Consider the following 27878-nt stretch of genomic DNA (forward strand, 5'->3'; position numbering starts at 1 on the left):
AGTGTATATTGTTGATTCATTAACATCGAACTCATGGCCAACAGCACTGTGACTCATGCCTGAATGAAGCTTATCTAACACATGTATTTTCTCCAGAAGGCACATCAGAGACTTTTCATGCTTAGGAGCCCTAGACACCACTTGAGCTCTATGCTTGGGTACCAATTTAAACAGGGAAATTACCAAAAACTAACAAAAATGCTAAAAACATGGCAAAAATAGACCATGGAAAGGACACCTGTCCACAGTTTGAGTTGAAACAAGAGGGCAGAGTGTTGCCTTGTTAGACCTCAATTGGGAACATGCACATGGTGACTCAGATATTTTGCTGCTCTGGGTGTGTCCCTGAGTGATCCTGAAAGTGTCATGAGTATTGGTTTTAGGGTTAGTGAGTAAGCGAATTTACAAATACAGAATCTGCAGATAATGAAGAGGGACTATGTTTAGCTAAAGTTAATGCACACCCATGACTAACCGTTTGACTCCTTGTTCTATATTTCAGGGAGAATCCTCCATGGATTCATACAAGGACATACACAAGGACATTTATCAAGAAACAGTGATAGCAAAGAGTTGGAGGCAATTAGGTGTCCTCCACTAGAAAAGTGAAATGTAATGAAATCATACTATGGAATATCAGTAGGAACCAATGAAACTAGGTCTATAAATAGCAACACAGACAGATCTAAAAAACAGAACTGAGTGAAAATATAAGAAATAAACAGATAAAATGTAAATAAATAAATACATAAAATGTAAGAAATAAACATGTAACATAACTCTTTTTATGTCAATTAAATGTGTACATACATGCACACAACAACACTACCTACTTTTCAAAGATATGCTTATACTTAAGGACATACAGCAAACACATCAGAGTGGGTGCCTAAGTGGGAAAGGGGAATGGAATCGGAATTGGGAGGTTGGAGCTAAAGGGGAAGATAAAACAAGCAAGGAGCCTACACAGACTAATAGATATAATGAGCTCAGAACTCTTTTCTCCTAAGGTTCAAAAATTTAAAAAGTTCCATGATGGGGGAATTATAAAGTGCTAAGGGGGCACATACAAAGGGCATCTACCTCACTTTTCAGGGTGAGTTACCAGGGCCAGCTCCCCTGAAAAAGTGATGTTTCAGGAGAAGCCTGACTAAGATTTCAGCTGAAATGGACAAAGAGGAAGAGGGCTTCAGGAAGAGAGAAGAGTGAGTTATTGGTGAGAATAAGAAGTTGGTGTGTTTGGGAAACTGAAGGAAGTTCAGAATTGCCATGAGGGTAGCAATTGTGAGATGTGAGGTCAAAGAAGTCATTTAGGGCCAGATCATTGAGAGCCTTTAAGTTATATTGAGAGTGGTAAGGTGACCAGATTTGTATGTCAGAAAGCCCATTCTGGCCATTTATGAAATGGAGGATGGGCACACAGGCAGAGGGACAAGGGGAGAGACTGTTGTGCTCATTCAGGAGACAGAAGGTGGTAACATGTGCACCAGGGTGGATGAAGTGTAATGGAGAGGAGTGGACACAGTCTACAGATATTTGAGATGAAATTTCCCAGTCTCACTCAAATCTTCACAACAACTACCTGACACAGATAGGGCCACGACTTCCCTAAGTGTACCAGGTTTCAAATGCCTGCTTTCCCACCCCACTTTTTTTAAAAATAGATCTTTATTGGAGTATAATGGCCTCACAGTACTGTTAGTTTCTATTGCACAACAAAGCGAATCAGCCATATGCATACACATGTCCCCATAACCCCTCCCTCTTGAGCCTCCCTTCCACTCTCCCTATCCCACCCCTCTAGGTCATCGCAAAGCACCAAGCCGATCTCCCTGTGCTATGCTGCTGCTTCCCACCAGCCAATAATTTTACATTCGGTAGTATATGTATGTTGATGCTACTCTCATTTCGCCCCAGCTTCACCCTCCCACCCCATGTCCTCAAGTCCATTTTCTATGTCTATCTCTTTATTCCTGCCCTGCAACTAGGTTCATCAGTACCCTTTTTTTTAGATTCCATATATATGCATTAGCATATGGTATTTGTTTTTCTCTTTCTGACTTACTTCATTCTGTATGGCAGACTCTAGGTCCACCCACCTCACTACAAATAACTCAATTTCATTTCTTTTTATGGCTGAGTAATATTCCATTGTATATATGTGCCACATCTTCTTTATCCATTCATCTATCAATGGACATTTAGGTTGTTTCCATGTCCTGGCTATTGTAAATAGTGCTGCAATGAACATTGTGGTACATGTCTCTTTCTGAATTATGGTTTTCTCAGGGTATATGCCCAGTAGTGGGATTGCTGGGTCATATGGTAGTTCCATTTTTAGTTTTTTAAGGAACCTCCATACTGTTTTCCATAGTGGTTGTATCAATTTACATTCCCACCAACAGTGCAGGAGAGTTCCCTTTTCACCACACCCTTTCCAGCATTTATTGTTTCTGGATTTTTTGATAATGGCCATTCTGACCAGTGTGAGGTGATACCTCATTGTAGTTTTGATTTGCATTTCTCTAATAATTAGTGATGTTGAGCATCTTTTCATGTGCCCCTTGGCCATCTGTATGTCTTCCTTGGTGAAATGTCTATTTAGGTCTTCCACCCATTTATTTATTTATTTATTTATTTATTTATTTATTTTTATTTATGGCTGTGTTGGGTCTTCGTTTCTGTGCGAGGGCTTTCTCTAGTTGTGGCAAGCGGGGGCCACTCTTCATCGCGGTGCGCGGGCCTCTCACTATCGCGGCCTCTCCCGTTGCGGAGCACAGGCTCCAGATGCGCAGGCTCAGTAATTGTGGCTCACGGGCCCAGCTGCTCCGCAGCATGTGGGATCCTCCCAGACCAGGGCTCGAACCCGTGTGCCCTGCACTGGCAGGCAGATTCTCAACCACTGCGCCACCAGGGAAGCCCTTCCACCCATTTTTTAACTGGATTGTTTGTTTTTTTGATATTGAGCTCCATGAACTGCTTATATATTTTGGAGATTAATCCTTCGTCTGTTGTTTCATTCGCAAATATTTTCTCCCATTCTGAGGGTTGTCTTTTTGTCTTGTTTATGGTTTCCTTTGCTGTGCAAAACCTTTTAAGTTTAATTAAGTCCCATTTGTTTATTTTTGTTTTTATTTCTGTTACTCTAGGAGGTGGGTCAAAAAAGATGTTGCTGTGATTTATGTCAAAAAGTGTTTTTCCTAAGTTTTCCTCTAAGAGTTTTATAGTGCCTGGTCTTAATTTAGGTCTTTAATCCATTTTCAGTTTATTTTTGTGTATGGTGTTAGGTAGTGTTCTGATTTCATTCTTTTACATGTAGCTGTCCAGTTTTCCAAGCACCACTTATTGAAGAGGCTGTCTTTTCTCCATTGTATGTTCTTGCTTCCTTTGTCATAAATTAGGTGCCCATATGTGTGTGGGTTTATCTCCAGTCATTCTATCTTGTACCACTGATCTATATTTCTGTTTTTGTGCCAGTACCATACTGTCTTGATTACTGTAGCTTTGTGGTATAGTTTTAAGTCAGGGAGCCTGATTCCTCCAACTCCGTTTTTCTTTCTCAACACTGTTTTGGCTATTTGGGGTCTTTTGTGTTTACATACAAATTGTAAAATTTTTTGTTCTAATTCTGTGAAGAATGCCATTGGTAGTTTGATAGGGTTTGCACTGAATCTGTAGATTGCTTTGGGTAGTATAGTCATTTTCTCAATATTGATTCTTCCAATCAAGAACATGGTATATTTCTCCATCTGTTTATGTCATCTTTGCCTTCTCTCATCAGTATTTTATAGTTTTCTGAGTACAAGTCTTTCACCTCCTTAGGCAGGTTTATTCTTTTTGTTGCAGTGGTAAATGGGAGTGTTTCCTTAATTTCTCTTTCAGATTTTTCATTGTTGGTGTGTAGGAATGCCAGAGATTTCTGTGCATTAATTTTGTATCCTGCAACTTTATCAAATTCATTGATTAGCTCTAGTAGTTTTCTGGTGGCATCTTTAGGATTCTCTATGTATAGTATCAAGTCATCTGCAAACAGTGACAGTTTTACTTCTTCTTTTCCAATTTGTATTCCTTTTATTTCCTTTTCTTCTCTGACTGCTGTGGCTAGGACTTCCAAAACTATGTTGAATAAGAGTGGTGAGAGTGGACATCTTTGTCTTGTTCCTGATCTTAATGGAAATGCTTTCAGTTTTTCACCATTGAGTATGATGCTTGCTGTGGGTTTGTCATATATGGCCTTTATTATGTTGAGGTAGGTTCCCTCTATGCCCACTTTCTGGAGAGTTTTTATCATAAATGGGTGTTGAATTTTGTCAAAAGCTTTTTCTCCATCTATTGAGAAGATCATATGGTTTTTATTCCTTAATTTGTTAATGTGGTGTATCACATTGATTGATTTGCGTATATTGAAGAATCTTTGCATTCCTGGGATAAATCCCACTTGATCATGGTGTATGATCCTTTTAATGTGCTGTTGGATTCTGTTTGCAAGTATTTTGTTCAGGATTTTTGCATCTATGTTCATCAGTGATATTGGTCTATAATTATGTTTTTTTGTGATATCTTTTTCTGGTTTTGGTATCGGGTGATGGCGGCTTCATAGAATGAATTTGGCAGTGTTTCTCCCTCTGCAATTTTTTGGAGGAGTTTGAGAAGGATTGGTGTTAGCTCTTCTCTAAATGTTTGATAGAATTTGCCTGTGAAGCCATCTGGTCCTGGACTTTTGTTTGTTGAAAGATTTTTAACTACGGTTTCAATTTCATTACTTGTGATAGGTTTGTTTATATTTTCTAATTCTTCCTGGTTCAGTCTTGAAAATTGTACCTTTCCAAGAATTTGTCCTTTTCTTCGTGGTTGCCCATTTTATTGGTATATAGTTGTTTGTAGTAGTCTCTTATAATCCTTTGTATTTCTGCAGTGTCAGTTGTGATTTCTCCTTTTTCGTTTCTAATTTTATTGATGAGTCTGTCTAAGGGTTTATCAATTTTGTTTATCTTCTCAAAGAACCAGCTTTTAGTCATATTGATCTTTGCTATTGTTTTCTTTGTTTCTATTTCGTTTATTTCTGCTCTGATCTTTATGATTTCTTTCCTTCTACTGACTTTGGGTTTTCTTTGTTCTTCTTTCTCTAGTTGTTTTAAGTGTAGGGTTAGATTGTTTATTTGAGATTTTTCTTGTTTCTTGAGGTGAGATTGTATTGCTATAAACTTCCCTCTTAGAACTGCTTTTGCTGCATCCCGTAGGTTTTGGGTCGTCATGTTTTCACTGTCATTTGTTTCTATGTATTTTTTAAATTTCTTCAATTTCTTCAGTGATCTCTTGGTTATTTAGTAGCACACTGTTTAGTCTCCATGTAGTTGTGTTTTTTACAGTTTTTTTCCTGTAATTGATTTCCAGTCTCGTAGTGTTGTGGTCAGAAAAGATGCTTGATACGATTTCAATTTTCTTAAATTTTCCGAGGCTCGATTTGTGACCCAAGATGTGATCTATCCTGGAGAATGTTCCATGTGCACTTAAGAAGAAAGTGTATTCTGCCACTTTTGGGTGGAATGTTCTATAAATATCAATTAAATCTATCTGGTCTATTGTGTCATTTAAAGTTTGTGTTTCCATATTTATTTTCTGTTTGGATGATCTGTCCATTGGTGTAAGTGGGGTGTTAAAGTCCCCTATTATTATTGTGTTACTGTCAATTTCTCCTTTCATGGCTGTTAGCATTTGCCTTATGTATTGAGGTGCTCCTATGTTGGGTGAATAAACATTTATAATTGTTATATCTTCTTCTTGGATTGATCCCTTGATCATTATGTAGAGTCCCTCCTTATCTCTTGCACCAGTCTTTATTTTAAAGTCTATTTTATCTGATACGAGTATTGTTACTCCAGCTTTCTTTTGATTTCCATTTTCATGGAATATCTTTTTCCATCCCTTCACTTTCAATCTGTATGTGTCCCTAGGTCTGAAGTGGATCTCTTGTAGACAGCATATATATGGGTCTTGTTTTTGTATCCATTCAGCCAGTCTGTGTCTTTTGGTTGGAGCATTTAATCCATTTATATTCAAGGTTATTATCGATATGCATATTCCTATTACCATTTTCTTAATTGTTTGGGGTTTGTTTTTGTGGGTCTTTTTCTTCTCTTGTGTTTCCCACTTAGAGAAGTTTCTTTAGCATTTGTTGTAAAGCTGGTGTGGTGATGCTGAATTCTCTTAGCTTTTGCTTGTCTGAAAAGCTTTTGCCTTCTCCATCTAATCTGAATGAGATCCTTTCTGGGTAGAGTAATCTCGGTTGTAGGTTTTTTTCTTTCAACACTTTAAGTATACCCTGCCACTCCCTTCTGGCCTGCAGAGTTTCCACTGAAAAATCAGCTGATAACCTTACGGGGATTCCTTTGTATGTTATTTTTTGTTTTTCCCTTGCTGCTTTTAATTTTTTTTCTTTGAATTTAAGTTTTGTTAGTTTGATTAATATGTGTCTTGGTGTGTTTTTCCTAGGGTTTATCCTGTATGGGACTCTCTGTGCTTCCTGGACTTGGGTGGCTATTTCCCTTCCCACGTTAGGGAATTTTTCAACTATAATCTCTTCAAATATTTTCTCAGACCCTTTCTTTTTCTATTCTTCTTCTGGGACCCCTACAATTCGAATGTTGGTGCATTTAGAGTTGTCCCAGAGGTCTCTGAGATTGTCTTCAATTCTTTTCATTCTTTTTTCTTTATTCTGCTCCTTGGCAGTTATTTCCAACATTTTGTCTTCCAGCCCATTTATTCCTTCTTCTACCTCAGTTATTCTGTTATTGATTCCTTCTAGTGTATTTTTCATTTCAGTTATTGTGTTGTTCATCTCTGTTTGTTTGTTCTTTATTTCTTCTAGATCTTTGTTAAACATTTCTTGTATTTTCTCAATCCATGCCTCCATTCTATTTCCAAGATTCTGGATCACCTTTACTATCATTACTCTGAATTCTTTTTCAGGTAGATTGCCTATTTCATCTTCATTTATTCAGTCTTTTAGGTTTTTATCTTGCTCCTTCATGTATGACATATTTTTTTGTCATCTCTTTTTTTTATATTGATTGGGATTGTGTTCCTGTTTTACACAAGGAAGACCTGAGTCTTCCAACACTGGGGTTTGTAGGCTATTGGGTAGAGCTGGATCTTGGTGCTGAGATGAGGAACTCCATGAGATCTCACTCCAATGAATATTCCCTGGGGTCTGTGGTTCTCTGTTAGTCCAGTGGTTCGGACTTGGAGCTGCCACTGCAGGAGCTTTGGCCCAACCCCGGACTTGTGAACCAAGATCCCACAAGCTGCCTGGGGCGGCAAAAAAAAAAAAAGGAAAAAAGGAAAAAATAAAATTAGACTAGGAAACTAACAGATATGTTAGGAAGAATATAAAAATATAGATGAATCAACAACTGGAATGTACATCAGTACCACAATAGTAAAAAAGAGGAAGAGGGAAAAAAAGGGTGGGGGGAGAAGGCTTTGGCTGTGGAGGGCAGGGCCTAAGCAAAGGCGAGATTTGGGTGGTGGGTGGGGTCAATGCTCAAGACCCACTGGGCTGGAAAAGGTCCTGGGGGCTGTGGGGGGTGGGGCTTAGGCTCAAGGAACAGAAGGGGCCCAGGTGTGCCCCCCACCTGTGGTCTCAGAGGGCAGGGGACCTCACCTGGGAGCCCAGCAAACTTCCTGGGCTTGAGTGGGAGGGGCCCTCCCGCCTGCCTCTCCTGATCTCCCCGGCCTCAGGGGTGCCAATCCTGTCTGACCTCCAGTTCTCCTCCCCCCTCAGTCCCCCTACGTCCTACCAGTTCACCTTGGGGTTCCTTCCATCTCCTTGGGCATCAGAGTACCCCACCAGCAGCCGGCAGGTGCCCTAGTTGGGAGATGCTAACTCCACGTCTTCCCACACCACCATCTTTATTCCGCCTCCCCCCACCCCACTTTTTAAGGCAAACTGCTCCACTAATTCTTGTGTCCCTGTCTAACCATGTGATTGAACTCCATCCAGCTTCCTCTGGCCACAGCTAATCCATCAGTCCAGAGGCGGGCATCTGACAAAATGGCAGCCAGCCCCTAGGCTGCTCAGGGACCTGTGACCTATGGCCTGATTTGAAGCTATTTGTTAAAATATTTTTTATTGTGGTAAAATACACATAACATAAAATTTACGTTTTAAACCATTTTAAAATGTACAATAGAGTGACATTCAGTCCATTCACAATGTTGTGCAACCATCACCACTGTACATTTCCAGAACTTTTTCATCATCCCAGACAGAACTACATATGCAGAAAACAATAGCTCTCCCTTTCCCCTCCTCACCTGGTAACTTTTTTTTTTTTTTTTTTTTTTTACTTTCCATTTCTATGATTTGACTCTGCCAAGTACCTCATATAAGTGGAATCACACAATATTTGTCCTTTTGTGTTTGGCTTATTTCACTTGGTATAATGTCTTCAAGGTTCATCCATGTTGTAGCATGAATCAGAATTTCATTCCTTTTTAAGGCTGAATTATATTCCACTACATGTATATGTTTATCCGTTCATCTGTCGATGGACATTTGGGTTGTTTCCATCTTTTGGCTACTGTGAATAATGCTGCTATGAACATAGGTGAACAAATGTCTCTTAGGACTCTGCTTTCAATTCTTTTGTATATATACCCAGAAGTGGAATTGATGGATCATTTGGTAATTCTATATTTAATTTTTTGAGGAACAACCATATTGTTTTCCACAGTGTCTGCACCATTGTTTCAGGGTTTTCAACTGCTCCACATCCTCACTAACAATTGTTATTTTCCATTTTTTGATAATAGCCATCCTAATGGGTCGGAAGTGCTATCTCATTATGGTTTTGATTTGCCTGATGGCTGGTAGTGTTGAGCATCTTTTCATGGGCTTATTTGCCATTTGTATATCTTCTTCAGATAAATGTCTATTCAAATCTTTTGCTCATTTTCTAAATTGGGTTTTTTTGTTGTTGCTGCTTTGAGTGGTAGGAGTTCTTTATATATTCTGGATAGTAATCCCTTAATTTGCAAATATTTTCCCCCATTGTGGGTTGTCTTTTTACTCTCTTGCTAGTGTCATTTGATGCACAAAATTTGAAACTACTTTTTTAAATTGGAAAATACAGAGAGACTGTGCCAATTAGCAGGTGAGGCTGTAGGTGAAAACATCCTTCAAGAGGAAATTTGGCATAAGAGAAGGGAATAAAGAGCTTGGGCTGGCTTCTAAGGCCAGGAAGAATACCTAGGGCTGTATTTTGAGAAAGAGTGCAGGTCTTGGACACAGCATACTACTAATAAGGGGAAACTTTTCTACTTAGCTCCCCATTGTCATGGATGGAAAAACTATGGTGTGGCTTAGAATTAAAAGAATTGTAATGTTTTTGTGCCCACCCAGTTTTGATACGGAGCACTTCTTGCCTAAGCATACACTAGAAGAAGGGCATGCTCTACTTTTCGGACACTATGAAGGCCTAGACACCAGAGGTAGCTTTCCTGTATAACTGGTATTGACATATTGGTAGTGGCAGTGAATTTTCAGGCAACAAGGCTTGAGATGGTAGCAGTTTCGGACTTTTTCCTTGAAGGGGGTTTCTAAGTTACTACTCCAGCAAGAAGGGCAAAGCTGATTCATATCTGTGTGTCAGCAATTCTGGGGACATTTAGAAATATTAGAAGAAGAGATACAAGGGAAAGACTGAATTTCTTTCTAATCAAATACTTAAGTCTCTGAGAATCAAAATTGTTTGAATTAATGGAAATGTGACCACAATGGGTAGGAAGTACTCACAGTCTTGTGAAATTTGAGATTCACAGCTTAAAAATTGAATAGAAAACTCCAATCCATTTTGTGTGTGAATTAAGGAAAGAAAATCATTTTATAAATTTTTAATAAATTAATTTATTTATTTGTTTATTTTTGGCTGCATTGGGTCTTCATTGCTGCACGTGGGCTTTCTCTAGTTGCAGCGAGCAGGGGCTACACTTCATTGCGGTGCACAGGCTTCTCGTTGCGGTGGCTTCTCTTTGTTGCAGAGCATGGGCTCTAGGCGTGTGGGCTCAGTAGTTGTGGGTCGCGGGCTCTAGAGTTCAGGCTCAGTAGTTGTGTTGCACGGGCTTAGTTGCTCCACAGCATGTGGGATCTTCCCAGACCAGGGCTCAAACCCACGTCCCCTGCATTAGCAGGCTGATTCTTAACCACTGCGCCATCAGAGAAGTCCAATCATTATTTTGTTATGATGGAAGAATACCTAGGATTATATTTTGAGAATTATTGTTCTAACTATTTGGCTATCTGAATTATCCACTTTCCCTCTATTGTTATTGGTGCTGGTGAGAAAATAAAGTTCACCTATGAATCAGGTTTTCCCAGCTTTCTTTGTGTCCTGGGGACATGCCGTTTTTGTGATTGCTGCTTTGACATCCTTGTTCCTCAGCGTGTAGATGAGAGGGCTGAGGACAGGTGAGAGAATAGCATGCACCATGTTACCCATGATGTGGAAGTCGAGAGTAGGTCAGCCCTGTAGGCCACGTAGGCTATGGCAATGGATGAGTAGTAGGTGCCAACCAGGAGGTGGGAGCTGCAGGTGGAGAAGGCTTTCGAGCATCCTTTCCGGGAGCTGATGCAAAGGACTGAGGCCAGGATGTAGGCATAGCAGAGAAGCACCAGGAAAAGGGGAAGAAAGGACACCACCATGGTGATGCAGAAGCCCATGAAGGTCTGGGGTGTGGTGTCAGAGCAGGAGGCCTGGACCGCAGCCAAGTGGTCACAGAAGCAGTGGTAGATGTGAGCAGTGTTGTCAAAAGCCATGTGTAACGTCTGCACCACTGCTGGGATGGGCAGAAGGAGGGCAGTGAGCCAGGCACTGGCTGCCAGTGCAGCATTGGTCTGTGGGGTCATGAGGACAGGATAGTGCAGTGGGCAGCAGATAGCCATTTAGCGGTCACAGGCCATGACCACCAGGAGGAAGGCTTCAGAGCAGGAGAAGCTGTGGAAAAGGTACATCTGCAGGAAGCAGGCAGGGAAGCTGAGACTGTGGTCCCCAAGCAAGAATAGGGACAGCATCCTGGGGATGGTGGTTGTGGTGAAAAGTATGTCCGGGGCTGAGAGGTTGATCAGGAACAAGTACATGGGCTGTGCAGTCTGGGCTCTGCCACCACAGGCACCAGGATCAGGGCATTTTCCAGCAGGATGAGCAGGTAGAGGAGGAGAACAATTAAGAAGATAGGAAGGAAGAGGTATTTGGGCAGAGAAGGGATGCCCATAAGGTAGACATTGTCGATGAGTCCTCTGATCCATTACAGGCTCTAGTCGCCATGATGGGTTAAGCTGGATGCCCAGGAAATGGACAGTGGGAACATCTGGAAACCAGAACCATCAGTGATTCTGGAATGCAAATTACATAGTGATCACTGTATAACGTAAGCACATTTAGTTACAACCAACGCTAGAAGAGAGATGATGGGCTCTGTCTTCATCCTCTCCCAGAATTCCATTTTCCTTTCTTAAATTAAGTATGGAAAAAGTACCTACAATATACAAAACCATGTGTTATATGCCAGATATTTAACAAGTTGAACAAAACAAAGAAGGTCTCTAACTTCATGGAGCTGAAATTTTAGTGGTAGAGAAAGACATTAAGCAAAGACTCACATCATTATCTAATTTCAGTTCTGTTAAGTGTTATGGAAGACCTTCTGCTGGCTCTTCCATATGGTCCTTTGGGGAATATCAGGTCTCTTAAACCAGGCCCCTAAGCTCCATTCTTTTTTGGCATTTGCTTTAAGTTTTTAAAAAGTGACATCTTTGTCACCACGTTGCTAGGGAGGGCTGATTTCTCTAAGGTTTAGAGCAACATGCTGTCTTCCTATCGTAATTACTAACCAGGGAATGGCTCCTTCTCCCTTGTTTGCTTGGTGCAGTGGTTCTGCTTGTCAGTGTCTAAGTAAGTTGAGTACTCCCTAACCTGTCTCTGGGTGTGCGGCTGTTTGTCATGTTACAGTGAAGACAGTGACATTGAAAATGCTCTTGGAGAGAAGAGTCATGCCTGATTGGAGTCAGAACTGATCATGGATTCTCCCACAATGGGGCAGCAGCAGAGAATCCAAGACAGTATCTATGTTACTCAGCTGAATTTGCCTCCCTACAGGCTGCTGCGGCTCAGTAGATGGTCCTGTTTTGCTTGCCCACTACCCAGCAGGTTTCCCTAGTCCCTGGTCATTGCTTGAGAAGCATTTAGGATGGAAAGGAACTGGAGATTTGCTTGTAATAGCTACTCCAAGGCAAAAGAACCCCTCCCAGAGGAATCAGGAGGTAGTGTTTTCAACCCACAGATCTGGGTGTTTGAACTGAGAGAAATACTGATTCACCCTCTACTTTGTACTTGTCCCTTGGACTAAGCAACCCCCCAGGCAAGTCCATGTTGATGTTGATGATTCCATCGAGCAGTGTCCCCACGCTTTTCCTACAGTCACCTCTAACTTCTCTCTCTTCTCAAAACGCCTCTTATGCATAAAACCACCAATGTAAAAGCTGGAAAAAACTTTTTTATTTTCAAATCTAACCAATTTTCCTCCTGAAGCCCAGAGACTGAGCACAGAAAGGGCAGGAGTTTTCCCAGGTGCCACTGGCACTGGATGCAGAGCCATCACCAGAACTCAGGTCTTTGACTCCCAGCACAGGACTCTTTCTTCTATGCCATGTTTCCTGGAGAATCCAGAAGTTCAGCTTTCCAGGGGAGAAAATATTAAGACCAAGGTTTTCTGCTTTTCCACTGATAACATCAGACAAATTTATATTTCAGGTTTTTATCTGAGTCACTATATGGTAAGTACTAAAAACTGGCATCTGGCAATGCAAATCTTCCTTTGAAATAATGTTCCAGAAGTCAGAACCCAGGACCTAGCAAAAGAGTGAACCTGCTCTGCACTGCCCTGGACAGTTTTGTTCTCAGACACGCGGTCATGGCTGCCAGTCCCGGGTGAGGCAGAGCCGGGGATTTAAGGGGCAGAAAAGCAGAGTGGTGAAGCCAGAGGGGCCCTAAGAGGCCATCAACCTTGCTACCCCTCTCCCGCCTCTTCTGTCCCACTGCTTTGCAGGCGGAGGTAGGGATGCTGAGACCGCGGCGGAAGGGTGGCACGTGGCCTTTCATTGCCAGGTGGTAGTAGACCATCCATCCGGCATACTGGGCCACCAGCCAATCAGGGGAACCAAAAGTACTTTATGAAAGAATTTAATATTTGATCTTTCAAAGCATCATTCAACTAGCCTATCACAGGAAATATTCAAATTTGGTTGGACTTTCTTACACTTATTTTACAGGTTAAGGCTCTTGTTTTACTTTGGATTACACACTACATCTGAGTGAGGCAGTCCTGTGCTTAGGGCCTAATGGGTGCTGTTTCCCAGGGCACAGAACTTGCCCCAGCAGGTCCTCCCTGTTGGGATTGTTTATGAGACATTTACAGTGCAGGTGGGGACAGGCAAGGACAGAAAAACCAATCACTGAGTGTCCAACCTGATGCCGCATTTCATGTACATCATCTCTTCCCAGCATCCAACCCTGCCAGGGAGGGGTTATGTCCTTCAACACATGAGAAACTGAGGGTTGGAAAAGGACAGGCCCTTGTTCAAGGCCACAGCTGGTGAGGGGTGATAGCAGAGGTGGTTAGGAGCCAGCCTGCTCTAAAGGAACCCTGTGTGGCAACCAAGAGTCCTGGCTCCTGGGCCAGCTCTGCCACTTGCTTGCTGTGACTTTGGGCCCCTGAGCCTTGGTTTCCTCCTCTGTGTAGTGAGGGGTTTAGAGGAAAAGTTCTCTGAGGGGTTTCCAATCCGATGAACTCTTTTCTGAGTGTCCCCTCTGTGTCTGGAAGAGCACATGTCACATGGTCCATGCCCCAAAAGGAGAGGGTGAGCGCTCTCCCACTTAGTGAGCACCTGCTGCCAGCCAGGGGCTTTACCTTCATCATTTCCCGTGGGCCTTAGTGGTCCAGTGTGTGCACTTGTGAGTCAGAAAGGACTGGATTCCAATTGCAGCTCCTACCTGCAGTTGTGTGACCTTGGGCAAGTCACTTTCCCATCTCTGAACTCGTTTCCCTCATCTGTGACCTCCTGGGGTTCCTGTGAGTCCTTGCGGAGAAAATGCTTAGACAACACTACACAAGAGCCTGGAACAGGTAAGCGCTCAAAGTGTGCTAGTGTTTCCAGTGGTTACTGCTGTCATCAGCCTTGCTTTCCTGTGGGAGGAAATGATTTGATGAGGATGTGGTTTGAATCCCAACTGTGAGTAAACCCCCTTGCCTGGACCTGCCAGGATATGTGGTTCAAGGTCCCACAGCCCACATACACACAGCCGACCTGGATTCTGGGCACCTGCCTCTTATGCACACCCAATCAGTCCTCCTGACCCCTGGCCCAAGCTTATAGGCCCTGGCTTCTCTGCCCCTGTCTCCCTGCCCCAGTTTTCTCTACCTATCTCTGGGCACTCCATCCCTAGTCCTGCTCACCTGTGAAGCCTGGTCCATACTGGTGTTTCCTGTGGTGTCTCCACGCAAAGACTTGTTAGAGGCTGAGCCATGACCTATTAAACCCTCAGCTCCTGCCTTTTAGGCAGGCCTCCTGGGGTAATTTTCCTCACGATGGTGCTCCCTTGAGGACCCACCATCCCTCAGGGGTCAACTCCCTGGCATCTCCTAAAGCATGTATGAGGAGTGAGGGTAGGATTTGTCCCTAGGCTTTGCTGATAATGAGAAGAGCATTACTAACAGTTCTCAGGGGCCTAGAACTTTATGCCAGTGGTGTAGCCTTCATTCTCATTATGAGGCTGACTGAGATCCATGGATGGATCATCTTGTCTACCTGATTTTGCCCACTCTTGCTGATTTTGGAGAGCTTTTTTACCATGGGTACCCTTGGGTAAATTGTCACATGGGACACAAATATCTTCACAATTCTGGCCATTCTGAGAAGTCTATCACCTTAACTCTTCTCCAGACCTTCTCTTCATCAATCCTCTTATCTCGTCCTAAGTTCCTTTATATCCTAGCAAAGACTTTAATCATTGTTTATAAACTTGTATAGAGGGCTTTCCTGGTGGCACAGTGGTTAAGAATCCGCCTGCCAATGCAGGGAACACGGGTTCGAGCCCTGGTCCGGGAAGATCCCACATGCCATGGAGCAACTAAACTTGTGAGCCATAACTACTGAGCCCTTGCACCACAACTAGAGAGAAGCCCATGCACTGCAATGAAGAAAAAAAGATCCTGCGTGCCACGACTAAGACCTGACGCAGCCATAAAAACCAAATAAATGAATAAATATTAAAAAAATAATTAGATGCCACAGTGTTGTGTTTATTTTTTTAAAAAAAGCCCACAGTATTAACAGACTAACAGAAGAATGTACTTAAATATAAATCTAACAAAATATGTGCATGATACATAGGCTAGAAACTACAAAACACTGATGAATAAAATCAAAGAAGATCTAAATAAATGAAGAGATATCCATGTTGATGAATTGGAAGACTTAATATTGTTAAAATGTCCCAAATTTGATATGTAGATTCAACACAATTCCAGTCAAAACCCAGCAAGTTGGTTCCAAAATTTATATCAAAAAACAAAGGAGCTAGAATAGCCAAAACAATTCTAAAAGAGAATAACAAAGTTGGAGGATTCACACTACCTAATTTCAACACTAAGTATAAAATTATAGTAATCAAGACAGTGTGGTATTGGTGAAAGGATAGACATATATACCAATGGAACAGAATAGAGAGCCCAGAAATAGACACAACTATAGTCAATTGATATTTGACAAAAGTGCAAAGGCAATTTAATAGATAAAGAAAAGGCTTTATAAAAACGGTGCTGGAACAACTGGATGTCTATATACAAATTTAAATTAAATTAAGTTAAATAAAAAATCTCAACCTAACTGTCACACCTTACCCCCAAATTAACTCAAAATTGTTCATAGACTGAACTGGAAAATATAAAATTATAAAACTTCTAGAGGAAAACTTTAGAGACTTCTTGTTTTCTAAAGGGCAAAATCTGCATGATCTTTGGCAATGAGTATTTAGCTATGATATCAAACAGTGTAATCCATAAAGGAAAAGTTGATAAATCGGACTTTATCAAAATTAAAAACTTTTGCTCTGCAAAAAACACCATTAACAGAATGCAAAGACCAGCCACCAACTAGGAGAAACTATTTTCATATCACATAACTGATAAGGGTCTTGTATCTAGAATATATAAAGAACTCTTAAAATTCAGCAGCAGGAAAACAAACAGTCTAGTTAAAAATGGGCAAATAATTTGAACAGACCTCACCAAAGAAGATATACAGCTAGAAAATGAGTTTATGAAAGATGCTCAGCATCATTAGTCATAGGGAAATGTAATTAAATTACAACCACAATGAGATACCACTACATACCTATTAGAATAGTGAAAATTAAAAACAGACAATACTAAATGCTGACAAGGAAGCAGAACAACAGGGACTCTCATTCATAGCTGGTGAGAATGCAAAATGGTACAGACACTTTGGTAAACAGTTTATTCGTTTCTTTTTTCATGAGATATCTTAGTTCCCTGACCGGGGATCAAACCCATGCCCCCTGCAGTGGAAGCACAGAGTCTTAACCACTGGACCGTCAGGGAAGTCCCTATCCATTTCTTATTAAGCTAACAATACACCCAACAAAACGAGTCCTAGGTTAATAAACTATATTGATGCCATTTGTCCATCGATATGATATGGCAAGCAGGGTGTATTACCTCAATCAAACCAAAATTCATAACCTCAATCCATTAATGATAAAATGTCAGACATTCCAAATTGAGGGATATTCTTCAAAATACCTATTGCTCTTTTAAAAAATTAGTAAACCTTATTTTTTAGAGCAGTTTTAGATTCACAGTAAAATTGAGTGGGAATTTTCATGTATTCCCTGTCCATCCTGCCTTCTCTCCCTTACCCAACTTCCCCCACTATGACATCCTGCACTCCAGTGGTACATTTGTTATAATCCATGAACCTATATAACACATTATCACTCAAAGTCCATAGTTTGCATTAGGGTTCACTCTTGGTGTTGTACATTCTCTGGGTTTAGAAAAATATATAATAATATGTATCTACTATTATAGTATCATAAAGAATAGTTCAGTGCCCTAAAAATCCTCCGTGCTCTGCCAATTCATCCCTCCCCTGCCCTAACCCCTGACAACCACTATCTGTACTGCCTCCATTGTTTTGCTTTTTTCATAATGTCATACAACTGGAATCATATGGTATGTAGCCTTTTCAGATTGTTTTTTTTTTTCACTTAATAATCTGCATTTAAATTTACTATTACTCTTCAAAACTATCAAGGTCATAAAAGACAAGGAAAGACCAAGAAACTGTCAGTCAAGAAGAAGTGATAATTACATGCAAAGTGGTATCCTGAATTAGATCCTAGAATGGAAGAAGGACATTAGTGGAAAACTTGGAGAAAGTTGAATAAAGTTTGCAGTTTAGGTATTTACCAATGTTAGTTTCTTAGTTTTGATAAATATACCATGGTTATGTAAGATGTTAAAATTAGAGGAAGCTGGATGAAAGGTAAACGGAAACTCTGTACTATCTTTGTAACTCAAAGTTACAAATATTTCAAAATGAAATATTTTAAATGGCTATAGAACTAGTTAATTTAAATTAATCTATTTTAAGTAAAACTATAACATTTTTAAAAGACTTCTCAGTATAGTTTAAGCTGTTGTTATGATTTTTCTTGTTTTTATGCTATATTCCTCTTAGGATGTGTAGTCAAAGCACTGTTTTAATGTCTCTCACAATAATTTTCTTCATGATCATGCCATTAATATGATAGACATCCAGGGTCAAGTGTTTCTGTTTATTTTAAATAAGGAGGAATTGTATTTTTTTCTTTTTGAATTCTTTTAATTATGTAAAAATTGTACATACATCTGAAGTCAGATTGTACATTTAAGTTTGTCTTGCTTCCATTCCTGTCCCCTCCACCCTGTTCCCTCCCTCTCCTTGTAGGTAACCATCTTTATTAATTCAGAGGTTTAATCCTTCTAGATTTTTCTGAAATTTTAGACAAATTATCTTCTTTCTTACACAAAAAGACTGTTCTGTAGCTTGATTTTCTCACTTAGCATATCCTAGATGACACCAAATCAGTATATAGAGAGCTTTATCACTTCCTTTTTATAGCTGCATGGTACTTTTTTATAGTTCTTTCAGCCAGTCCCCTATTGATGAATGAGTAGCCTAATGAATTATTGCCAGTGTATCTTTGAGATAGATTCCTAGAAATGATATTGCTGAGTCAAAGGGTAAATGCGTATATACTTTTGGTGGGTATTGCAGTAGTGCTCTATCAATCTGCATCCTCACAAGCAATTTATGAGTTCTGATTGTCTACATGCATATTGCCCAAATATTGTATTTTTGCTAATCAAATTACGTGAAAAATGGCATTTCAGTATAGTATAGTTTTAATTTATATTCTTTTTATACAGTATTTTAAGACAATAGACTGAATACATTTTCATTGTTTAAAGACACTGTATTTTTTTGGTAGTCTGTCTTTTCACATATTTTGCCTATTTGGGACTGTTAGTCATTTTCTTCTAAAAATTTAGGAACTCGTTATCTATTTTGGATATTTGCCTTTTCCCCATGATGTAAGTCTTTTGTTTTTTGACTTTGCTTATAAAGATTTTTTGCCATGCAGTGTTTTTTTAAGAAAAGGCTTCTTGAATTATGAAGTAGCGAAATTCTTATACAACAACTCAAAATATCATACAAAGATTAACATTATTCCATTGCACCAGGGGGAAAGCCCTGGACCGAAACATGACAACCACTGTTAAAGCTGACTACTCAACTGAATTTTCTTTTACCATTCTATATTCATTAATTTGTTTATTCAAGAATATTTATTGAGCTCCTAATCTGTGCTGAGCACTGTTATTTGGTATCCTGAGAGCAGAATTAGCCACATCTAAAGGTCAAGGGTTCCTATCCCAGACTGGCTCTTGAGACATGTGATTTTGGTAATGGCTGCCTTGATATCCTTGTTTCTTAGAGTGTAAATGAGGGGATTGAGGATTGGTGTGAGAATAACATACGCTACATTGCCCATGATGTGGAAGTCGAGGGGCAGGTCAGCTCTATAGGCCACGTAGGCTATTGCAATGGGTGAGTAGTAGGTGCCAACCATTAGGAGGTGAGAGCTGCAGGTGGAAAAGGCTTTTGAGTGTCCCTCTTGGGAGCTGATATGAAGCACTGAGGCCAGGATGTGGGCACAGGAGAGAAGCACCAGGAGAAGGGGCAGGAAGGTTACCACCATGGCAATGCAGAAATAAGGGTCTGGGCACGGTGTCAGAGCAGGAGGCCTGAACTATAGCCAGATGATCACAGAGCAGTGGTAGATGCGAGCAGTGTTGTCATATGCCATCTGGGAGGTCTTCACTACTGCTGGGATGGGCAGAAGGAGGGCAGTGAGCCGGGCACTGGCTGCCAGTGTAGCATTGGTCTGTGGGGTCATGAGGACAGGGTAGTGCAGTGGGCGGCAGATAGCTACATAGCGGTCACAGGCCATGACCACCAGGATGAAGGCTTCAGAGCATGTCAAGCTTTGGAAGAGGTACATCTGCAATAAGCAGGAAGTAAAGCTGAGGAAGTGGTCCCCAAACAGGAATAGGGACAGCATCTTGGGGACAGTGGTTGTGGTGAAGAAGATGTCCAGGGCTGAGAGGTTGATCAGGAAGAAGTACATGGGTTTGTGGAGGCTGGGCTCTGCCACCACAGACACCAGGGTCAGGGTGTTACCCATGAGGATGAGAAGATAGAAGAGGAGAAAAATAAAAAACACAGGGAGGAAGAGGGATTCTGGCAGAGAGGGGATGCCCACCAGGTAGAAGACTGGTGAGCCACCCACTGATCCATTACAGGTTGTGGCCTCCATAATGAGACAGCTGGATTTCTGGGGGATGGACAGCTGGAACGTCTGGACACTGGAATATCTGGAAACCATAGAAACAAAGGATTCTAGAACGAGAATTGTATAATATTTACTCTCTAGTCAAAATTTAAACATGATATTTACAACCAGCACTTGCAGACTCATGGTAGGCTATGGTCTTGACTTCTACCATGTGAACCCAAAACTTCTACCTCCTTTCTTTTGTCAAACATTAATTATTAATTAACTAATAACCTACCAAATGAAAGACATGATGCTATGTTCAGTTGATACAGTGATGAAAATGAAGAAGACAGGCAAAGTCCCTATCTTCTCTGAGTTTACATTTTACTAGGAAAATCAGACCTAAACAGTTGATTGTTGAATTATGATTGTGAAAATTTCTCTGGAAAGATTTCTGCTAGTCTTTGATTTCATGTGTCTGGTTTGGGATGTCAGAGCTCTTAAATCAAGTCTTTAAACTCATGCCTCTACTTTTGCACTCACTCAAAGTTCCACCATATTGCTTTGGGAGGGCTGCTTTCTCCAAGGTTCTTTGCAACATGTTATTGCTCACATAGTTATTAAGCTTATTTTTCTCTCATATGCCTTTTTTTGAGGGGCGTGCTGCTCCACGCAGCTTGTGGGATCTTAGTTCCCTGACCAGGGATTGAACCCAGGCCCTTGGCAGTGAGAGCAGAGTCCTAACCACTGGACCGCCAGGGAATTCCCTCTTGTATGCCTTGAGTAGTGGTTCTTCCTGACTCCTTTTAAGCTAGGTGTCTGGACTTCCATTCCTGTGTAGGACATAATAGGTCACAGCAGCCCAACACTTCCACTGCAACAATTAGGCAAAACTGGATAAATACACAAATCACATTTTTTAGTGAATTGGAGAAACATGGGTGCAAGAAGGATCCGAAGAATTGGAACTCCAGGGAGTACTCCAAAGTGAACTCTTAATCACAAACTGTTTTCTTCTCTGGGAATATGATTCTGAGATTATTCCCTCCCTGATTTTACTTCTAATAAAACATCTTTCATGCCATTGGATTGTAAAAATGCCAAACCTAGAAATGTCCAGCCAGTTTTTTTTCTTTGTAGACAAAAGGGGCAAGGGCTTGCCCAAGCTTAAGTTTTCATGTGGGGAGAAATTGGGGCAAAGATTTTCTCTTTCCTCCTCCATTTCTAGGATGATATTGAAAGCAACAATCATAAATTTCAATTTGTTCTTTGGTCTCTTAAGCCTGGAGGTGGGGTGATTCCCCATTAGGGAGTGAAGGCTGGTAAAATGTCTTTCTAAAAGACACCCAGAACAGGCCACTCCACTGTAAATGAAGGCTTCTTTGAAAGAAAAAGAAAAGTGTTTTAGAGGTTAGCCCCCATTGTCCAGACAGGAAAGCAAAACTCCTGCGCTTCAACTTAAAAGAGTAAACCCTCAGCTGACCAAATCCAATCTGCCAAAGCCAGTCACCAGGTTTCTCTCATACCCAAGTTGATGCAAACTACATTTATTTTCCTGCATGTTGTTAGAGCTCAGAGAAGTCAATTTTGCATTGAATGTCACTGAGTTAAGCTGAGTTGGGGTTTGAGTGGCAGAAATTCAGAGCCATCAATTCCAACTGTACCTCTTCTCCTCCCTCCACTGGTTCATTTCTATTAAGTGGGGGAGACAGATGCTGAGTCTGAAGTCTGGAAACAGTGTCTTCCCAAGGTCTACCAACAAGTTCATAGCAGAGCTGGGTCTTAAACCCAGTGTCCTGGCTCCCATCAGTGTTCATAAGGATTTTTCATGAGAGATGATTCCTTAGCCTGCCATTCAAAGCTTATCTTCTTATAGCCTTATTTCTCCTTACTCTAGTCAATGGCAACTCCTTGCTCTTGCCTTGTTCTTCTTCCAAACTATACTCCGATGTTCCCTCCTCCAAGAAGTCTTTGCTGATCTTGGCTGGCTTGGAGGCCTCTTTTCTGGGCTCTCACAGTTCCTGTGCTTTTCTTTGTCATCAAAATGATCACACTGGGTTGTCTGTCTATTTATGTGTCTGTGGCTCTGTCAGACTAGGAGCACTTGCTGGGCTGTAATGGGGCCTGATTTTTTCTATTTAATGATGCACCACCACCCTTCTCAGGAGTTTGGGGCTCCAGAGACAGGGACCAGAATGCAGCTTTCCCTACTGGCTTTGTTTTGCTACTGAACCATAAAATTGGAATGAAGGGGTCATCAGCAATGAAAAGTTCTACTCTAACCCTTTCTTTATACAGATGGGGAATACAAAAAGGGAGGCTCGGAAGGAGGCTGTGATTTGCCCAAGGTCACACAGTAAGCGGGTGACAGGACCAGAACTAGACTATCAGCAGGGCTGAATTATCACCTTGAGCCCAGGATAACTCAGCAGTGAGCCCAGACTGTCCCACCTTCTTGAGGCTACAAGACAGACCAACCAGTTGAGGTTTATTTGCTTACCACAAGGCACTGAAGCACTCCCTTCCCTAAATTTCTATTTGACAGAGTGGGCCTATGCAACAGACAAACCAAGCATGCACTTAGGACGCCAGACATATGGGAGCACCAAAAAATGTTTTTGAAAGAATTTAGTGTTCGATATTTTAAAAAAGCATTGGTGCAGCATCATGGTAAAAATCAGAAATTTTCTGGACTTCTTTACATTTATTTTGTGGTTTAGAATAAATGACTTTATTTTGAATACATATTACAGGGGGTGTTTTCAGTGCTTAAGAATACTAAACATTGTTAGAAGACCATTTCCTTGATCTGGATTATCTACGAATCAGTTACAGGGCTGGTGGGCGACAGAGAAGGACAGAAAAACCAACTACTGAATGTCTAACCTGACACTGTGCATTTCTCCTCCCATCACCAAACCCTGCCAGGCAATGGTTATGCCCCTTCAACAAATGAGAAACTGAGGGTCGGAGAAGAACTGATATTTGTTCAAGGCTGGTGAGGGGTGAGAGCAGAGGTTGTTCTGGAGCCTGCCTGCTGCAAAGGACTGAGCCTGCCTGGCAAACAAGAGTCCTGGCTCCTGGGCCAACTCTGCCACTCTCTTGCTGTGACTTTGGGCCTCTAAGCCTCATTTTTCCCATCTGCAAAATGAGGGCTCTGGAAGAGATGATTTCCTCCAACTCAGTACACATTTTTGAGTGTCCCCTCTCTCTATTTGGCTCCGTGAGGTGTTGGAGATGGACGCCTCACGGCCCAAGCCTCTAAGAAGGGAGAGTGAGGTTCTCCCATTGATTAAGCTTCTGTTGCATGCTTGATTCCTTATAGTCATTGTGTCATTACACGTCACTACAGCTCCCAAATCCATGCCATTCTCTCATAGTTCCCCTACCCTGTGCTGTTCCCATAGAAAAAAGGAGCAGGATATGTCTGACTTACAGAGTTTGGGTTCATTACCTGGAGTTAGAAAGACCTGGGTTTCCATTCTGGCTCCACCACCTTCCACCTTCCCTCTCTGAACTGCAGTTCCCTCATCTGTGACTCATAGTGTTGACAGACGCCTCGTTAAATATCCCCATTTCTTTTACTGTCATCGGCCTCGCCTCCTTGTGGGAAACTCTCTTACAAGATCATCAGCCTCTTGTTTGTGACTGCACCTCCCTGTCTGTCCTGCCAGGGTGGCTCACCTGGAGTCACACAGTCCGACAGTGTGTGCACATGGGGACCCAGACACTCTCACAGCAGGTGTGTACTCCTGGGCTGCTCAGCATGGGCCTGCACGCCCCCGGCCTCCCTGAGCCTGTCTGCCTGCCCCAGCCTTTCCTCGCTTCTAGACACTCCCTGCCCATCTCCGCTCACCTGCCAAGTCCAATCTACCTTGCTGTCTTCTGAGGAGTCACCACACTTGGCCCCGGGGGAAAGAGCCAGGTTGGGGCTGAGCCACGGCCCATTAAACCCCAGAGCCGGTGCCTGCTGGGGCGCTCTCCCTGAAGTTGGCTCCCCTATGGGACCCCCTACCCGCCAGCTGGGAACAACTTCCTAGGGTAGAGCGGGGGACTTGGCCCTGGGCTTTGCAGATAATGAAAATAGCATCGTTAACCAACTTCATGGGTCCTAGAACGTTATCACTAATGGAGCAGTTTGATTCCTGTTTTCCTATCTGGTGTCATAACAGCCAAGAGGATGATTCCTACTATATGACATTTGAGGAAACCGAGATCTGGGGAAGTAAACTGACTTGACCTAGGTCACATGAGTAGCTGGTGGCAGAGCTGGGATTTGGACCCAAGGCTCCAAATCTGGTTCAGCAATTCAGCAGCATAGCACGTCATCTAATGGCTGAGACCTGAGTTCTTTCTAGTTATGTCACCTTGGACAAATCCCTTAACCTCACTGAGCCTTCCTTTCTTTATCTGTAAAAAGAGTATAACGGGCTACCGGGAAGATTTCATGCTTAGCCCAGTGCCTATCACATGGTAAACATTCAATTAAGTGAGAGCTACTATTTTCATAAACCCAAATAGGAAGCCCTGTAGCATGATAGGAATATATCAATAACTAGTGCTGTTATATGTGAGGTGGAGGTCTGTGCCCCAACCCTAGGCAGTGCCAAAGCCTGTTCCTGCCTCAGGCTTTCTGATTCTCTCCTTTGGCTCCATAGCTCTCTATTTCTGACTCTGTCATTCTTTCACTAATATGTATAAAATGTAAAAAAGTTTTTTAAATTTCCAAGTAATAAATAGATGCCATTGTAAAGTATTTTATTGAGTAAAAAGTGGAAGTTTTCTTCACACCAGCCTTTCCCCATACTTCCCCTTCCCTCCTCAGAGGTAATCACTATGAGTAATTTGGTCTGTTCTTTCCAGACCTTTTCTAAACATTTGCATGCATGTAGCTTTGCTTTGTTTTGCTCTTAGCATAAATTAAATCATTTTGTACTTTTTGTGTCACTTATATTCTAACTTAGTAAGTCTTGGAATCTTTCTATGTCTGATCTACTTCATTCTTTTATCTGATATTTGGTATTTGATAGTGTGGATATTACATAGTTTATCTAATAATTTCCCTGCTGATGGACATTTGAGTTGTATCCAATTATTGATATCATGAACAATATTATAATTAACATCCTCTTAACATGCATTTGGGGGGCACATACACCCCAATATTTCTCTGAGATAGATCCTTAGGAGTAGGAATTCTGGGGCAAGCAGTAAGTCGATTTTAAAATCTGCATGTGTGCATGTACAGGAATGGTCCCAGCTTCAAACTCAGAGGCTCTGAGAACACTGAGCCACAGCAATGACTAAGGTGATATTGTTACACCAGTGCCTGCTGCTGCTGCTGCCCAGAACCAGGAGAAAACCATGCCTGAGCCATTCATTTCGGCCCACAGAAGAGACTTCCAGAATAGATCTCTACTGACTGTAGATTTACAACTGCAGGATGCCAGATTACTAGGCCATTGGCAGTTCAGTACAAGACTTCATGGAAACCAAAAACTAGTACAGCAGAGGCTGCAGCCCCTCCTGATCTAACCAACTTCAAGATGGAGCTGAAGGTGGTTTGGGAAGTTTCTTTGAACAACAAGCAAGAACTGTATGTGCCATCTCCTCCTCTCCAAATCCATCTGATTGAAGAGAGAAATTTGGGTTGGGGATAAATTTGTGTATGTGGATCTTTGCTTCCGGATCATAAAGGTAAATGCTGAAGGTGTTTCTGAGGGAGAAGATCTAAACCATTCTTAAGTTAAAGGCAAAGAATTCTGCAGAATAACCAGATCGTTAGGTGTATTCTTTTGTTCTGTTTTCTGTTTCTCAGACACTGCAGAACTCCTTAATAAACATACAGAGCCAGCTTTTGGCAGCTTGAGGATACCTAAAGGCTTTCTGGGATGTTATGGATGAAAGTAATTAAGAGACTTGGGAACTTGGGCCAAAAGAACCACATGGAGTACAACAGTTGGTAGAATTGCAGTTAAGTTGGAGAAAACAAACACAGACCAAAACTTAGATTCCTTTTAGGTTTCTAATTTTATTTTGTTTTACTAAAGAAAATGAACCTAAATAGGAGAGCTAAACAGTTGGCTGACATTTCCTTGTAAAAAGCCAACATTCTAAGACTTACTGTTATAATATTATGGGATAAAATATGATTTATTTCATTACCTCTGAGAATAAAAATGTTCTCATACTTCTAGGAAATGACTGGCTCTTCTATAGCTAAGGTGACAAACAGTCATCAGAACTTTTTTTAAACCTGTTCATCGCTCAATGACAGTTCCACATCAGTACACACACTGCTGAAAGCCAGCCAGTCTCAAAATCAGCCACCCAGTAACTGCTTCGCTCCAGTAACCACACTGTTATGGCTGAAGGCAAACCAGTCCCTAGGTACTCCCACTCCTGAAAGTCCACCAACCCCTGATCTCCACATTTTCCACAACCCTATACAAGATCAGCTCCCTGTGCTGCTCAGAAACGAACTGTGCCAGAAACTATAGTGTCCCCATGCTTAAGCTAGTGATAAACTCAGCTTTTCGTTTCAGATGTTGCACAGTGGTCTCTGCTTTTAACATGTCTTATTTATGTCTCTATAGTCGGTAAAATGTCCTTTCTTTCATTTTTGATTTTAGTAATTAGGTCTTCTTTCTTTTTTCTTAGTCAATCTAGCTGAAGTTTGTCAATTTTGTTGATAAATTCAAAGAACCAATTTTGGTTTTGTCTATTTTCTCTACTGTTTTTCTGTTCTCTTTCATTTATTTCCACTCTAATCTTTATCATTATTTCATGCCCACTGCTTGCTTTGAATTTAGTTTGCTTTTCTTTTCTAATTTCTTAAAGTTAAAAATTAGGTTATTAATTTGAGATCATAAGTTTTGGTACATTGAGTTTTCATTTTCATTCATTTCAAAATATTTTCTGATTTCCCTTGTGATTTCTTTTTGACCCATTAGTTATTTAGGAGTGTGCTGTTCAATTTCCAAATATCGTGGAAGTAGCATTCAGTGACAGAGCTTTTATTATTTTAAAGATAGCATAGAAAAAGTGTGCAGATTATTTAAAACATGTATTGCTTAGAACTAGAAAAAGTTAGTTTAGAGATAATGACGTCTTCAAAGGTGAAACTAGAAAAGGTTAGTGTGGACAATTCTGGGAAGATATTTGAAGAAAACATAAGGGAAAGATAAAAGAAATTAAGGTGAACCATGCTATTTGGAATAAAAACAGAAAGCACAAAATAAGAATTCAGTATACTATAACCATTTTATTTACCATCAAGAATGTATAAAATCAATGCAGAAAAATGGTATTACATAAATATCGCTCTTATAATGGAATCAAAATCTCATGACTACAGAGGTATTTTCACTTTGTGGAAGTGATAAAATCAGTTTTAGAGCTCAGTATTCTGATTACGTTTAGAAGTATTTTAAACTAGCTTTTGCAATCTTAGAATTTATTTTTTAATCTTTCTTTTTCTTTCTCTCCCAGTAATATTGAGATATAAAATATAGCATATAGTAGGCTCATGATATGCGTACTTAATACATGAGAGCTTATGTCATTTAGCTGACAGATTTGATTTTCCTGACAAGAAGCTTTAGGTAGCCATTTGTGAGGACAGATTGGGTTAAAAAAATCAGATCATCTCTGCCTGATCAACTTGGCTTAAGTGATTATTCCAATGTTTAGTCTTTAAAAAAAAATCTCCACTGGGAAGAGCCAGTAACATTAGGACTATTAGTTGTACCTACTACGACTCAGGATAAGCACTGCACTTTTAGGTAAAAGTGAAATCGATTTTAAGAAAGAGTTTTCCTGGGTTTCCCTGGTGGCGCAGTGGTTAAGAATCAGCCTGCCAATGCAGGGGACACGGGTTCGAGCCCTGACCCAGGAAGATCCCACATGCTGCGGAGC

At 41.1% G+C, this 27878-nt stretch overlaps 1 protein-coding gene and 1 pseudogene across 2 annotated transcripts; both read right to left on the reverse strand.

Annotated features, from left to right (window-relative positions):
• Positions 1–4960: 4960 nt before the first annotated feature.
• LOC309606110 (olfactory receptor 2AT4-like) lies at positions 4961–15874 on the reverse strand (annotated as a pseudogene). Its single transcript, XR_014249641.1, has 2 exons — positions 14512–15874; positions 4961–14241 (listed from the first exon to the last, which is right to left on the reverse strand). The product of XR_014249641.1 is annotated as an olfactory receptor 2AT4-like (transcript).
• On the reverse strand, positions 15873–26832 carry LOC309606109 (olfactory receptor 2AT4-like). The gene is given in 3 exon segments (XM_082342741.1): positions 15873–19395; positions 19397–19454; positions 19457–26832. Coding segments are annotated over 3 exon segments (1032 nt in total). The 5' UTR covers positions 20070–26832; the 3' UTR covers positions 15873–19034.
• Positions 26833–27878: the final 1046 nt, after the last annotated feature.

This window comes from Balaenoptera borealis (assembly GCF_965194805.1).
Source record: "Balaenoptera borealis genome assembly, chromosome: 11".
NCBI lineage: Eukaryota > Metazoa > Chordata > Mammalia > Artiodactyla > Balaenopteridae > Balaenoptera > Balaenoptera borealis.